We start from the raw sequence: 16,316 nt of genomic DNA on the forward strand, positions 1-16,316 counted from the left end.
TTTAACTGGATTATCATGCATTTAAATATTTTGGGGAGTTTATGGAAGTCTTCTTTTTCCCAAGCACACTCTAAATTTAGTGTCCTAGCTATTCTTTTCCTCTCTTGAATATCCTCTCCTTTTTTAAACTCATGATGTAATAACTTAGTAGCTTACATTTTTGGTAAGGTGCCAGCATAATGTAGTGCTCTGGAGCAAAGAGAAGAGCAGGAGAGGGGAAAAAAGGCTGTATTTTGGTGGGCTTTTAATTATTTCTTCTCCAGAAAGCCGCAGACATGACAAATGTGCTGGTAAAGGGGATTCAAGTGGAGGGAATTTTCATCTGGTCTCCCATGTGAGCAGTAGAAGCCTCTTTTTTTCTTGAAGCACGAATACTTCTGTTTCAAAGTTAGCATCCCAATTGCAAAGGCTAAGTGAGGAGATGATTTAACACATTTTCCTGATTGCTGTGATTGTGTCTTTCCTCCACCAGTTATTTTGGTGCCCTGTTTCTTTTGGCATTTCCCAAAATAGTCCTTCCAGGCAAACACTGTGATTCTTTATCCTATCTCTTGCACAGTAGCAAGTCTCTTGTTCCTACTTTTTTGGCCTGCTTCTGGCAAGAATGTCTGCCCCTTTTGGAAGGTATATGTAAGCCAAAGTGAAGTACCTCTACCTCTCACTTGCAGTGAAATGCAGTTTAGCACTGCTAACATCTTGGTTGGTTTTGGGGCACAGGGGTGCCACTGTGACTGGGGCAGCTTTCCTGGAGCTGAGTGGTACTCACAATCCTGGGCTGTGCTGCCATCCAATGAGGTCTGGACAGGCTGAGAGCTGGGTGAAGAATCTCATGAAGGTCAGTAAGGACAAGTGCAGAGTCCTGCATCTGGGGAGGAACAGCACCAGGCACCAGCACAGACTAGGGTTCATCCTGCTCAAGAGCAGCTCCATGGAGAAGCACCTTGGAGTCCTAGTGGACAGCAAGTTCTCCATGGGACAGGAAAGTGCCCTCGTGGCCAAGAGGGCCAAGGGCATCCTGGGAGGCATCAAGAAAAGTGTGTCCAGCAGGTCTAGGGAGGTTCTCCTCCCCCTCTACTTTGTCCTGGTGAGACCACACCTGCAATCCTGTGTCCAGTTTTGGGCTCCCCAGTTCAAGAGAGACAGAGACCTGCTGGAGAGAATCCAACAGACAGCTATGAGGATGATTTGGGGACATGAACATCTCCCCTGTGAAGAGAGACTGAGAGCCCTGGGGCTGTTTAGTCTGGAGAAGAGAAGGCTGAGAGTGGACTTTATCAATGTCTATCAATATCTGAGGGGTGGGTGTCAGGATGAAGGTGATGGACTTGTTTTGGTGATGCCCAGTGATAGGACAGGGAACAACAGGCACAAGCTGGAGCACAGGAGGTTCTACCTCAACATAAGGAGAAAATTCTTTATGGTGAGGGTTCCAGAGCCCTGGAGCAGGCTGCCCAGAGAGGTTGTGGAGTTCTCCTTCGCTAGAGATCTTCAAAACCCACCTGGATGCATTCCAGTGTGGCCTGCCCTAGGTGATCCTGCTGTGGCAGGAGGCTTGGATTGTGTTTTCATTTTAAGAACAGACAGAAATAATATTCTACACACCCCCCCCCAGGAAAGTAAAATAAAGATGCTCTCACATGGGATTGGAAAAGAACTGGAAGTAAAATGTGCTGTTCACAACTGTATACAGAAAGTACAAAACACCCACATTTACCTTCAGCCTCAGCCCAGTCCTTTGACCTGGGCTTACCACAACCTCCTGCAGCCAACCACCCGTTAAAAAAAACCTCCCCTACTTAGGGCAAAACTCCAGGCCTCAACTGTTGTGTGTCATTCCCCCCCATCCCTCCCTCCCCCTCCTATTGCCATGCTTCTCTGCATGCCCCAGTACTGAAACCATGTAATGCAGCAAAAAATCCAGCTTGGCAGCTCTGGGCCCCAGCTGGCAGCATTGCCAAGACCAAACCAGGCCTTGGCTTTCCTGTAAGGCAACAGCAGCCTGCATGTCTTCCTGGGAGCAGAGGGGGAGGGGGGAGGAGCAGAAAATGCTTGGTTTTATAGGGATGCAGGACTTGTGGGAATGAAATAACATTGTTTCCTGTGTCCACCCACTGGGCTGCACACTCTGGACTTCCTGGAGGTCTCAACTATGTGATTTTGTAAAGCCACCCTGTCTCAATTTAAGAAGGACATTGAGACACTTGAACATGTCCAGAGAAGGACATTGAGGCTGGGGAGGGGTCTGGAGCACAGCCCTGTGAGGAGAGGCTATGGGAGCTGGGGTTGCTTAGCCTGGAGAAGAGGAGGCTCAGGGGAGACCTTCTTGCTCTCTACAACTACCTAAAAAGAGGTTGTAGCTAGGTGGGGGCTGGTCTCTTCTCCCAGGCAACCAGCACCAGAACAAGAGGACACAGTCTCAAGCTGTGCCAGGGGAAGTTTAGGCTGGATGTTAGGAGAAAGTTCTTCCCAGAAAGAGAGATCGGCCATTGGAATGTGTTGCCCATGGAGGTGGTGGAGTCACCATCCCTGGAGGTGTTCAGAAAGGGATTGGACATGGCACTTGGTGCCATGGTTTAGTTGTCAGGAACTGTTAGGTAATGGGTTGGACTTGCTGGTCTCTGAGGTCTTTTCCAACCTTATTGATTCTATGATTCAGAGCAGGACAGACTGGGTGATCTCTGGAGGTCCTCCCCTATCATTCTGTGATTCTGTCCAGCAGTCTTGGCCAGTGATGTGATCACAGCATCTTGCACTTCTTCCTTGGCCCTGCTGAATAGCACAGTGATGTGACTCTGGCAATTTCTTGGGGTTTTTTTTTGACACAATAGATTCCCCCCACCTTGGTGGCATCTGGGACAGCTCTCTGTGCTTAAAACAGGAGCATGGCTTTGCTGGCTGAGTCATCAGAGCCTCAGGCTCTCTTTGGGAGGTGTGCTGGGTGGCACGAGGCTCTTGAAATTGCCAAGGGAGCAGGAGATAAGCTCTGGAACTTGGAGTTCCTAGCTGGTGTAAAGTGTCACCCTTTGCAAGCCTGGCTGCTGGAAAATGGCTGGGAATTCTGGACTGAGCTGGTTTAAAGGAACTGCTGGGGGGAGTCCCTAAGGCTTGCAGAGAAACCACTCATATTCTTTTTCCTGCCATGCAGTTAAACTAACACTGGGCTTAAATGTCTCATGCTGATGAAAGTCTGCTGTGGAGCTGTGAAAAGTTCAATTTGGAGGGAAAAGGAAGTCATTTGGCAAAGTGAGAAATATTTTAGGACTGCAGGAAATATCTACTGCAGAGTGGATTTAAGCAGTCACAGAACCTTTACTGAACCATCCAGAAATGTGACCAGTGGCTTTGCTAGGGAGGGATTTAGCTCTCTGAAGTTTACTGGGAAGATTTTGGTATTTTGAGTTGGGAATAAAAACAAAGAATGTATTTTAATAGGTAAACTGATCCTAAGTAACTGGAAATGATACTGGAATTTCAGTTGTGGTGGGTAATACATTATAAAATGTTAGCTGTGCATGTTTTGGTAGTCTGGGGTTTGTTTCTTGTTTGCAAGGTCCTGCAGCTGGGTCAGGGCAATCCCAAGCACTGATATAGGCTGGGCAGGGACTGGCTGGAGAGCAGCCCTGAAGAAAAGGCCTTGGGGGTGCTGGTGGATGAGAAGCTCAACAGGAGCCAGCAGTGAGAACTTGCAGCCCAGAGAGCCAAGCAGAGCCTGGGCTGCAGCAAGAGAAGTGTGGCCAGCAGGGCCAGGGAGGGGATTCTGCCCCTCTGCTCCACTCTGCTGAGACCACAGCTGGAGCACTGTGTCCAGTTCTGGAGCCCCTAGGACAGGAAGGATCTGGAGGTGCTGGAAGGTGTCCAGAGAAGGGCCATGAGGATGAGGGCTGGAGCTGCTCTGCTGTGAGGACAGACTGAGAGAGTTGGGGTTGTTCAGTCTGGAGAAGAGAAGGTTCCAAGGAGACCTTCTTGTGGCCTTGCAGTATCTGCAGAGGGCTCCAAGAAAGCTGGGGAGGGACTTTTGAGGGTGTCAGGGAGTGATAGGACTGGGGGGAATGGAACAGAACTAGAAACGGGTAGATTCAGCTTGGATGTTGGGAAGAAGTTGTTCCCCATGAGGGTGGTGAGAGACTGGCACAGGTTGCCCAGGGAGGTGGTGGAAGCCTCCTGCCTGGAGGTGTTTGCAGCCAGGCTGGATGTGGCTGTGAGCAAGCTGCTGTAGTGTGAGGTGTCCCTGGCCATGGCAGGGGGGTTGGAACTGGCTGATCCTCGAGGTCCCTTCCAATCCTGACAAGTCTATGATTTCTATATTGAAGTACTATGGAAGCTGGCTCCTGGCTAGAATCTAGGGTGTGAAGTTTTTGTTGCGGTTTTTTTGTTAATCTCACTGCTGTACAATAGATTCTGCCTGCCTGAAAGAGGAGCTCAGTCAAGTTTGCCTTGGCACTGCAAACTCAGTTCTTGGGTCTCTCTTCTGGCCATACAACAGCAGCACAAAAACCACCTGGTCTTTTATTAATAGTTTTGGCATAAGAGATGTAAAAGCATGTTGATGGTTTTCCTCTTCAGTTTTGCTGTGTCTCCTATAGGTGGATTCTGAGCTGTGTAGTCCTTATCTCCAAAGGCTGGTTGCAATCTCTGCACTCACCTCAGGCATTTGGCATTGGGGACAGACCAAGGAAAGTGAAGGGGATTGTGAAGAGCACCCAAACAGCAGAGGGAAACCTAGCAAATGTGTCCAGTCCTCCAGAGTTTTTGGGTTAGGTTTCTCTTTGCTGTGTAAAAGTACTTTTGATGATGTTTCTGTGAACACTGAAGGAGGAAAAGTTTTCTTTCACCTTCTGTTAAATTGAATCATTGCCTTTGCATTGATTTGTAACAGTGCTTGTGGCTGCCATGTATGGGTTGTGTCTTTAACTCTCTTGTAAGAAAGAGATACCCAGAAGTGCAGAGCAGGTGCTGCCTTGACCTGGGTGCCTCTTTCTTACACTTATTTCCATGTAGTCTGTGTTTAAGTAACAGGGTGCCTTCAGAGCCTTTCAACTTCATCCTTCCAATGCACTTTAACACTTTGATGTTGTCTGTCTCTTCAGGGATGATTCTGTCCCAGAGGATAATATTTGGAGGGGTATCCTCTCTGTGATTTTCTTCTTTCTAATCATCAGTGTTCTAGCTTTTCCCAATGGTGAGTAGGTTTATAATGTTTCTACTTTTTGTAAGATGTGAATTTCTCTTTATTGCCACTCTTATTTATTTTGATTTTTTACTGCTGTGCCACTTTGAATATTCAATGCCTTTTGCTTGACTCTTTTGAATTCCTGTATGCTAAGGAGCACTTGAAAAGTGGGTTGCAACCATACTGAGTGGAGCTAACAGTGAAATGCAAGTTCTTTATGGCTCCTCTGTAACTAATAAGGAAGTCAGGCTCTCAAAATCAGTGCCTTTATTTGCAAGTGTGCAGCTGCAGCTCAGATTGCTAAGCAATGATGTTGCTAGACCTTTAAATAATGCTGAAAAGGAGTCTGCCCCAGTGAGGTTTTTAAGTGTCACTCTACAGATTCTTAGAGATATTGCATATAAATCACCACAAGTGGTGATAGTTAGGCATGGTGGAAGTCACATTGCAGTGTGCAACCGCAGGCCCTCAGCAGAAATGAAAGATGGACAAAGGCTTTGGTTAATTGTGTGAGGAGCAGAAAGTGCCAAAAGGTAAAACTGCTCCTGTGACACTTAATTCTGTCTTCCTGGTGTTTGGTTTGGGTTTTAAGTCTGCTGTCTGTTTAATTTCTACTTAACTGCTGTCAGCAAGAGCACAATTCCTGGGTCAGATCTAAACCCTCTCAGGAGTGGCAGTGTTCAGGAAAAAAAGAAACATGGGTTGTGCTCAGGACAGCTGTGTAGTTCAGAGCATTTTATAACTCATGACCCCATACTTTTCACAAAGCACTCCCTAAAAAACTGAGTGCCAGAGAAAAATGAGCTTCATGCATCCAGTGGTGAAAGAGCAGTCTGCAGTCTGTGCTGAGGGTGTTTGTTCAGCCACTTCATGCTACCTCTGCATATGATTCATGGTTAGAGGCTTTCCTGTTTCACTAGACTTAGTCTTCTCTGCTTTTCACATTACCTGAGAGGTTTCTAATCTAATAAAGTCAGTTTATCACTGGCTCCTAAGTAAGCCATATTGACACTGGCAAAGAGGATAGGTGTCTTCCTTCTTTTCTGACACATGATACTCAGTTTGGAAGCTTTGGGAGGCCTACTTGCTGGCATTCCCTGGTCATCTGAAGGCTAAGCACCCCATTTCTTTGTTATCCCACTGAAATTTGTATTTGATGACTCTGTTAGGAAGGCATGGACTAGAAAGCAGGTGGTGAGACCCTCAGATGACACCTGAGATGCAGTGTTTGCTGAGCAAACAGCAAGGAACTATCTTGGAAACAGTTCCATAGGAATAATGGAAAACACTGGTGACATCCTACTGCTTGGCAGGCTCCTGTGGCTTTTTTTAACAGAGCCTAAACTTTTAAGTGTCTTACATGTTCTGGATAACTGATCCATGCTCATGCCAGCCAGATCTGCATATGAGACAACTGCAAAATGATTGGGTGGTTCATATTGACTGTCTCCTAACAGGCTTCTCTCTTTTGTTTACTGTCCACAGGACCTTTCACACGTCCCCACCCTGCAATTTGGAGAATGGTTTTTGGTAAGTGTAAGTTGGGCTCCTGACTTTTTTCACCCCCCTCCCCAGTGCTTCTTCAGGTCCAACTATTTTAGCTTTCAGATGAATGGAATTGTCACAAAACATACTTGTGCATCAGATTTGTGTTCATGTTGCTTCCCCTCCACATCTGAGCTGTTTCTTATAATCTGTTCTTAATTATGTTTGGGAATGTTAGTGTAGTTACTCTCTGTCAGTGTGCCCTGGTGGACAAGAAGCCCAAGGGTATACTTGAGTACATTAAGAAGAATGTGTCCAGCAGGTTAAGGGAGGTTCTTCTCCTCCTCTGCTCAGCCCTAGTTAGACCATATATGGAATGTTGTGCCCAGTTCTGGTCTCCACAGTGCAAGAGGGACAGGGAACTGCTGGGGAGAGTTGGGTGGATAGCTGCAAGGGTGGTTAGGGGACTGGAGCATCTCTCTTATGAGGAGCATCTCTCTTTGGGCTACCTTATCAGTGTCTATAAATACCTGAAGGGTGGCTGTCAGGAGGATGGAGCCAGGCTCTTTTCAGTGATGCCCAGGGATAGGACAAGAGGCACTGGACATAAACCCAACCACTGGAAATTCCATCTCAACAGAAGAAAAAACTTCTTTACTGTGAGGGTGCCAGAGCTCTGGAACAGGCTGCCAGAGAGGCTGTGGAGTCTTCTCTAGAGATCTTCAAAACCCACCTGGATGCATTTGTGTGTGATCTTCCCTAAGTGATCCTACTTTGCAGGGTGGTTGGACTGCATGATATCTGGAGGTCCCTTCCAGCCCCTAGCATTCTATGATTAAGTCACCAGAAAAGGATCATTCATTTTGATACTCTATTTTAATCCTGCTTTGTGTTTGTGCTTCCTAATCTTCCCTCACAGCTTCCATACTGCCATCTCTTTCCTACCTGATAAAGATTTGGGGTTTTATAGCTCCTGCATACTACCACCTTGAGTCCTGTGTCCACTTCTGGGTCCCTCAGTTTAAGAAGGACACTGAGACACTTGAAGGTGTCCAGAGAAGGGCAACAAAGCTGGGGAGGGGTCTGGAGCACAGCCCTGTGAGGAGAGGCTGAGGGAGCTAGGGGTGTTTAGCCTGGAGAAGAGGAGGCTCAGGGGAGACCTTCTTGCTCTCTACCACTCCCTGAAGGGAAGTTGTAGCCAGGTGGGGGTTGGTCTCTTCTCCCAGGCACCCAGCACCAGAACAAGAGGACACAGTCTCAAGCTGTGCCAGGGGCAGTTTAGGCTGGAGGTGAGGAGAAAGTTCATCCCAGAAAGAGAGATTGGTCATTGGAATGTGCTGTCCAGGGAGGTGGTGGAGTCCCTGTCCCTGGAGGTGTTCAAAAAAGGCTTGGATGTGGCACTTGGAGCCATGGTTTAGTTGTCAGGAAGTGTTAGGTATTAGGTAACAGGTTGGACTTGATGATCTCTGAGGTCTTTTCCAACCTGGTTGATTTTGAGATTTGGTGCTGACTTCTGACTAAATCAAATTTGGTAGGGGCATGCTTTTCAGCATTAGCACAATATGCTATTACTTGACATGTTTCTTTAAATTTCAGTTTTGTCTAGCTTAGCAGGCCTTCATTGACATTTTTATCTTGAAGGTCTCTTCCAACCTGGTCTGGTCTATTCTATTCTATATTTTTTAGCTCCCAATTTCAGCAAAACCACCTTGAAGTGTTGGCTGCATTCATGGCTTGGAAAATAATCCTATTAACTGTGGAACTGGCTGAGGGAAATCCTGCTCCTTGAACATCTAAGTGAGATGGCAAAAACAGAAGGAACCTTATTTTGAAGTAATTCACTGTTCACAGAGCATATTCCAGACACCAAGCCCATTTGAAAAGAATTGGACATGTTTAAAAGCTGCTCTGCTTCTTTTTAAGGAGACTGTTTCTGTCTCTTGCCACCTTGTGTAGCTAAAAATAAATAGCTTTCCCAAGTAGCTGGTTACTCATCTGTTGACATGGAGGGGCTCCTGCTGGTTAGATAGCACTGGTTAAAGAATCCACCTCCTTTTGAAGTCTAGGAAACACAGGGCCTGCTCTTCATGGCAGATTGCAGCAATGGCAGCAGAAAAAAGGTCATTCCCAATGTTGATAGTGCCAGACCCTGCCACCTGTACTGTTGGGAAAAGGCTGCATGCAAAATCAAAAGGAACAGAACCACAGAATGTTAGGGGTTGGAGAGGGACCTCCAGAGATCATCCAGTCCAACCCCCCTGCCAGAGCAGGATCACCCAGGGCAGGTCACACAGGAACACATCCAGATGGGTTTGGAATGTCTTCAGAGAAGGAGACTCCATAACCTCTCTGGGCAGCCTGCTCCAGGGCTCTGCCACCCTCACAGGGAAAAAGTTTTCCCTTCTGTTCCCATGGCACCTCCTCTGCTCCAGCTTGCCCCCAGTGCCCCTTGTGCTGTCCTTGGACATCCCTGAGCAGAGCCTGGCTCCATCCTCCCCACACTGCCCTGCACATCTTTGTCACCCACAATGAGGTCACCCTCAGGCTCCTCTGCTCCAAGCCCCAGCTCTGCCTTCAGCAGCTTTGTGGCTCTGTGCTGGACTCCTTCAAGCAGTTCCCTGAGATCCTCCTTGAACTGGGGGGCCCAGAGCTGGACACAATATTCCCTCTGCAGTCTCACCAGGGCATTTTTCCCTGTGTAATTCTGTTTCTTCTGGCATAGCTTATTTAGTCATACTTGAGGTCTCAGACTGTTAGCAGATGAAAGGCAGAGGTAGTGTGTTCTCAGCAACTCAAGATGCACCCTTTCCCACTTGTTGTGATAGTGTAGCATCTGCTTGCCCTGGCTGTGCTGCAGAGGACAGTAAGTGCACTTTCTGCCCCTGTGTGTGCTTGAGCAGCCCTTGTTCTCTAGCATATATCAGGGAGCAGGAGCATGTGAGTTTTGATTTCAGTTGGAAATTTGCTGTAGTTTATTTTGGCTGGCAGATACCAAGTGTTTTTCACACCGATCTTTCTGCTTTCCATGACAATTGCTGCAGGACACAAGTAAGTTTGAATGCTAGATTATGGAGACTGTGTTTATGTGCCTCTTCCAAATGTGGTCTTAGAGATCTGTGAGCTTGTGAGTAGTGTAAAGATATGCTCCCAACAGCAGCTTCATCTACCTGCAGAAGTGCACCTAGGGTTGTAAACGTCTTAAAAGCTCTTCTTTTTAAGCAAACAAATCCATACTCAGACATTGGGAAGAGAGAGGCAGCAGTCCCAAATGCAGCAGAGAGGTGTAGTTTATAGTGGTGTGAAAACATATCATAATGTTCTTTATAAGCTTCAAACAGCAAACTTTCCAGCTCCCAGAAGTGATTCAAACCTGCATTAGTTTATAACTGCTCTTTATTGCCAGCACTGCTCAAAGTTGCCAGGTGTGATCTGTGTTGAAATCTGCATCTAGACTTAGAGACCTGCATTAGTGAGTCTGAGAAAGCATAAATCAAAGAGGGTGGAGCTAATCCAGTCCTGGGCTCCTAATGTATCTCTTCCTAAAGAGCTTCCTGGTCACAGCCTTGTGCTGCCCATGCCTAAGCTGATTGGACTGATTTTGTTTGTAACAGGAGGGGATCTGAAGTGCTGAGCACTCAGCGATTACCATGAATTGTGTAGCTCCTGAGCTTCTTAGTGTGGAGCCACTGCATGTAGAAAACTCCTTTGTGCAAGTTGGGCATGTGCAGGGTAGGAGTTTGAAAGCAGCGTTTTGGACTCTCTGTCCCGAGGAGTTTCATGACTGGACCTGATTCTAAAGCTGAGTCTTTTTGCAGGACTCAGTGTGCTCTATTTTCTGTTCCTGGTGTTCGTGCTCTTCCTTAACTTTGAGCAGGTCAAAGCAGTGATGTACTGGCTGGATCCTAACCTTCGGTATGCAACAAGGGAAGCAGATATTATGGTATGTATTCATGGTACTTCATGGGATGTTGTGGCTGCATTGGATCTGTTTGACATGGGTGGGGAGGGATCACAGTATCACAGTATAACTTAGGTTGGAAAGGACCTCAAGGATCATCGAGTCCAACCTATCAACACAGATCCCATGACTAGACCATGGCACCAAGTGCCACATCCAATCCCCTCTTGAACGCCTCCAGGGACGGTGACTCCACCACCTCCCTGGGCAGCACATTCCAATGACGAATGGTGAAGAATTTCCTCCTCACCTCGAGTCTAAACCTCCCCTGGCACAGCTTGAGACTGTGTCCCCTTGTTCTGGTGCTGGTTGCCTGGAAGAAGAGACCAACACCTTCCCGGCCACAACCACCCCTCAGGTAGTTGTAGAGGGCAATGAGGTCACCCCTGAGCCTCTTCTTCTCCAGGCTAAGCAACCCCAGCTCCTTCAGCCTCTCCTCACAATGCTTGTACTCAGGGCCTCTCCCCAGCCTCGTTGCCTTTCTCTGGACACGTTCAAGTGTCTCAATGTCCTTCTTAAACTGAGGAGCCCAGAACTGGACACAGGACTCAAGGTGCGGCCTAACCAGTGCTGAGCACAGGGCACAATGACTTCCCTGCTCCTGCTGGCCACACTGTTCCTGATGCAGGCCAGGATGCCATTGGCCTTCTTGGCCACCTGGGCACACTGCTGGCTCATATTCAGGTGGCTGTCGATCAGCACCCCCAGGTCCCTTTCTGTTTGGGAGCTCTCAGCCACTCCGACCCCAGCCTGTAGCTCTGCATGGGATTGCCATAGCCAACGTGCAGCACCTGGCACTTGGACTTGTTGAATGCCTTTGCTGGCATGGAGGGTGCAAGTTTGTTTCCTGTATTTGACAGTCAGCAAGCCTTTAGTGGCTGCTGCTATTTCTTTATGCTGAAATGAATTGGGAAAAGCCATCTTGCCTGTAGCCTTTCTAATGCAGGGCTCCAAATGGGTGTGCAGTCAGGACTGGGAGATGCTTGCAGTGGGGTGGCTTTGGGTTCTTTTAAATAACAGACACAATCCTGGATACCGGAAGTAGATTTAGTCAGGTAGCATCTAAATGAGGCTTGTGTGGTGGGGGGGTGGTGTGTGTGTCCCAGATCAGGTGGGTTGTTTTTTTTGATGGCACAATGCTGCAGTCACAGAATTTTGATCTTGCCTTGTTGCTCAGCTTAGTACATGGGTGGTGTGTTACTGAGTATGTGGAAATCCAGGTACAGCAACCACAGGGCTCTGCTGCCTTCCAGTCACCCAGCTAAGTACTGGTGAGGTTACCACTGGGAAATTGCTTCCATAGACCATGATTGGGAGTTGCATGGAAAGCCAGGTTTGTTCTTCTGCCTGTTGAGCAGCATGCAAAGAGTTTCAGTACAAAGAACATTGCCCTCCAGGTGAGGACACTAGCACAGGGCATTGAGGTAGTCAGTGGAGGCCTGGGAGGAGAGTTGCGAGGCAGGCAGATGAGGGTGTGAGCTGCTGAGCACCAAGCAGAAGAGGGTGACTGCATGGAGAAGCAAAAGCTTCAAGTCTTGATCTATTCACTATCCAGTCAAATCAGTGACCACCGCCAGTGCTTCCTTACCCCTGGGTTTGCACACCTGCACACTGTGCTTACTTGGTGTAGAGTTGGTGCTGTTCACGCTCATGCTTCCAGTAAGGAACTGCAGTGTAACTGCCTTTGGCAAACAGCAGTTCACTGCATATGAAAACTACAGCACCTGACTGGCAGTGCCTGCAAACTCCTGCCCTGGAGCACCTAAGGGGGAATGGAATCTTTACAGTGCAGTAAGCTTACATCAGTTGATTGATGGTGTGGGCTGCATACAGGCTTCTTAGCTGGAAAATTCTGAGTGCTTCAAGTGTTGTACCTCAGCTGACTTGGCAAGACACGCTCACAGCCCCAGCATTCAGAGCAGGGCTGTGGCTTTCTGCTCTGTAAGAGGCCATGGGCGGGCTGCTGTTAGGGTGGTGGGAGGACAGATTGCTAAATGGAGCATGAACATGGGGGTCAGTGGTGTTGCTGAGCAACTAAAGGGAGCTGAGGTGAGGAGGAGACTTTGATTCACCTGGCAGCTTAGAGCTGCCTTCCAGTACCTGAAGGGAGCTTATAGGAAGGCTGCAGAGGGACTTTTCCTGAGGGTATCTAGGGACAGGACAAGGGGGAATGCTTTGAAGCTGAGGGAGGTAGACCAGGTTTAGACTGGATATTCGGAAGAAGGTCTTCAGTCTGAGGGTGGTGAGACTTGGGAATAGGCTGCCCAGTGAGGTGCCCACATCTCCTCCCTGGGGGTGTTGCAGACCAGGTTGGATGAGGCCTTGAGCAGCTGAGTCTAGCTGAGAGCTGTCCCTGCCTGTGGCAGGGGGGATGGAGCAGATGATCTCTGAGGTCCTTTCCAACCTAAGTCATTTTGTGATTTCCTTAACGGAGCAGAACCGAGCAGTGCTGCGTTGTCACCTGCAGATGGCAATGTCTGGTTTAGGAGGGCTGGAGAGCAGTGGTTTTCTAAAAGCCTGTTTTTCCAGTTGGGAATACTCCAGTTCATGCCCAGTGTCAGGACAGAACCCCACAGGCGCAGCCTCCTGATGAGATTTCATCGTCGTTGCTGGCCGGCAATTGCTAGCACTCGCTGCACGACGTGATGAGAGGACAGATTCCCTTCTTCCTGGTGACTGTTCTCAAGGAATCTGCCACTCAGCTGTGACAAAACACTTCCCTTTGGCTTTTATTTTTTTTTTTGGTGTTGATTTTTGTTAAATGCAGCCCTGTGACTGTGCTTTCTCAATATGAGCACGGTCTGGGAAATTGCTTCTGCGAGGAAAACAAAGCCACAAATGATTCCTAAGCGAGCCCAGGGCTGAGTCATGTAACCAGCTGGGGAGGGTTAGCCACAGAAGGGCCACACTGGCTCAGCAGACAGCAGGAAAACAGGGCAGGGTTTCAAATCAAGAGCCCAAAGGAAAGCAAAGAACTATTTTTCTGGAGTGATGTTTGCTGGGTTTGTTATTATTGATTTGGGGTTTTATTATTATTATTGATATCTTTTATGATTATTGGTTTCCCCCCCCAGCTATTATTATTTTTGTTATATTTATTGATTTTTAGTATAGTTACTGACATTGACTTAGTAGCAGTGAATGACTTAGTAGCAGTGAATGACTTAGTAGCAGTGAATGACTTAGTAGCAGTGGTTGACTTAGTAGCAGTGGTTGACTTAGTAGCAGTGATTGACTTAGTAGCAGTGATTGACTTAGTAGCAGTGATTGACTTAGTAGCAGTGATTGACTTAGTAGCAGTGATTGACTTAGTAGCAGTGATTGACTTAGTAGCAGTGATTGACTTAGTAGCAGTGATTGACTTAGTAGCAGTGATTGACTTAGTAGCAGTGATTGACTTAGTAGCAGTGATTGACTTAGTAGCAGTGATTGACTTAGTAGCAGTGATTGACTTAGTAGCAGTGATTGACTTAGTAGCAGTGATTGACTTAGTAGCAGTGATTGACTTAGTAGCAGTGATTGACTTAGTAGCAGTGATTGACTTAGTAGCAGTGATTGACTTAGTAGCAGTGATTGACTTAGTAGCAGTGATTGACTTAGTAGCAGTGATTGACTTAGTAGCAGTGATTGACTTAGTAGCAGTGATTGACTTAGTAGCAGTGATTGACTTAGTAGCAGTGATTGACTTAGTAGCAGTGATTGACTTAGTAGCAGTGATTGACTTAGTAGCAGTGATTGACTTAGTAGCAGTGATTGACTTAGTAGCAGTGATTGACTTAGTAGCAGTGATTGACTTAGTAGCAGTGATTGACTTAGTAGCAGTGATTGACTTAGTAGCAGTGATTGACTTAGTAGCAGTGATTGACTTAGTAGCAGTGATTGACTTAGTAGCAGTGATTGACTTAGTAGCAGTGATTGACAGTCTCAAGCTGCACCAGGGGAAGTTTAGGCTGGAGGTGGGGAGAAAGTTCTTCACAGAGAGTTGTTAGCCATTGGAATGTGCTGCCCAGGGAGGTGGTGGAGTCACCATCCCTGGAGGTGTTCAAGAGGGGATTGGACGTGGCACTTGGTGCCATGGTTTAGTCATGAGGTGTTGGGTGACAGGTTGGACTCGATGATCTTTGAGGTCTCTTCCAACCTTGGTATCATTGGTTGACTTGGTATCATTGGTTGACAGGGAGGGACTTCTCAGGCTCTCAGGCAGTGACAGGACTAGGGGGAATGGAATGAAGCTGGAGGTGGGGAGATTCAGGCTGGAGGCGAGGAGGAAGTTCTTCCCCACGAGAGTGGTGAAGCCCTGGAATGGGTTGTCCAGGGAGGTGGTTGAGGCCCTGTCCCTGGAGGTGTTTAAGGCCAGGCTGGATGAGGCTCTGGCCAGGCTGATGTAGTGTGGGGTGTCCCTGCCCATGGCAGGGGGGTTGGAACTGGATGATCCTTGTGGTCCCTTCCAACCCTGACTGATACTATGATACTACTATGACTTGGTATCATTGATTGTCTTGGTATCATTGGTATTTTATTATTGACTAATTATTGATTATCAGTGGGCTGTGGTGGTGGTGGTTTTGTTGGTAGTTCTTAATTAATATCAATCCCTAATACTGATTTTTAATTGTTGTTGCTTTCAGTTAGTGTTGATTTTAATTCTAATTGATTTGGAATTATTATTGATTTCTTTGCTTCTGCTGTTCCTGTATGGTATAAGCAATAAAATGCTGCTTCAGGCACCAAGGTCTGTTCTAGCTGCCTTTAAATTAGAGCTGTGCTGTGATTAACACTGAGTCTTAGTTTCTGGAAGTCTTCCTGCACAGTTTAGAAGGCTAAGAAAGTGGGATAATGCTTATTTGAACATCCTTATTTCTTCATTCTAGTCTTTCTGAAGCTACCTCTTGCTTGAGAGGGGTTTTTTGTTGGCTTAATTGCTATCTTTTTCCTTAACAGGAGTATGCTGTAAACTGTCATGTTATCACCTGGGAGAGAATCCTCAGCCATTTTGATATATTTGCTTTTGGACATTTCTGGGGCTGGGCTATGAAGGCTCTGCTGATCCGCAGCTATGGGCTGTGCTGGACTATTAGCATCACCTGGGAGCTCACTGAGGTAGGCCACCCATTTATCCTTCTTGTAAGCAAAGGTGGGAGACTGGAATGGTTCTTGAGGGTATTGTGAATGGAATAGAATTAACCAGGTTGGAAAAGACCCTTGAGATCATCAAGCCCAACCTGGTGAGACCCAACCTGGAGTACTGTGTCCAGTTCTGGAGTCCCTATTACAAGAGGGATCTGGAGGTGCTGGAACGTGTCCAGAGAAGGGCCAGGAGGATGAGCAGAGGGAGCACCTCTCCTGTGAGGACAGACTGAAGGAGTTGGGGCTGTTCAGTCTGGAGAAGAGAAGGCTCCCAGGTGACCTCATTGTGGCCTTCCAGTATCTGAAGGGGGCCTACAGGAAGGCTGGGGAGGGACTGCTCAGGCTCTCAGGTAGCGATAGGACTAGGGGGAATGGAAGGAAGCTGGAGGTGGGGAGGAGGTTCTTCCCCATGAGAGTGGTGAAGCCCTGGAATGGGTTGTCCAGGGAGGTGGTTGAGGCCCTGTCCCTGGAGGTGTTTAAGGCCAGGCTGGCTGAGGCTGTGGCCAGGCTGATCTAGTGTGGGGTGTCCCTGCCCATGGCAGGGGGGTTGGAACTAGATGATGCTTGTGGTCCCTT

The 16,316-nt window shown here is 47.6% G+C and overlaps 1 protein-coding gene across 3 annotated transcripts in view; it reads left to right on the forward strand.

Moving 5' to 3' along the window:
- Positions 1–16,316, forward strand: part of PTDSS1 (phosphatidylserine synthase 1) — a 43,137-nt gene that overhangs the window by 4,186 nt on the left and 22,635 nt on the right. For 2 of the 3 annotated variants that reach the window (XM_068164355.1, XM_068164354.1), the window contains exons 2-5: positions 5,088–5,179; positions 6,656–6,700; positions 10,471–10,595; positions 15,555–15,713. In XM_068164355.1, the coding sequence (XP_068020456.1) occupies positions 5,088–5,179; positions 6,656–6,700; positions 10,471–10,595; positions 15,555–15,713 (421 nt within the window). The remainder of the gene's footprint in view (positions 1–5,087; positions 5,180–6,655; positions 6,701–10,470; positions 10,596–15,554; positions 15,714–16,316) is intronic. The other variant, XM_068164356.1, reaches the window with a different exon arrangement.

This window comes from Melanerpes formicivorus, unplaced genomic scaffold (assembly GCF_026170545.1).
Source record: "Melanerpes formicivorus ecotype bairdi unplaced genomic scaffold, bMelFor1.0.p_v2 SCAF_79, whole genome shotgun sequence".
NCBI lineage: Eukaryota > Metazoa > Chordata > Aves > Piciformes > Picidae > Melanerpes > Melanerpes formicivorus.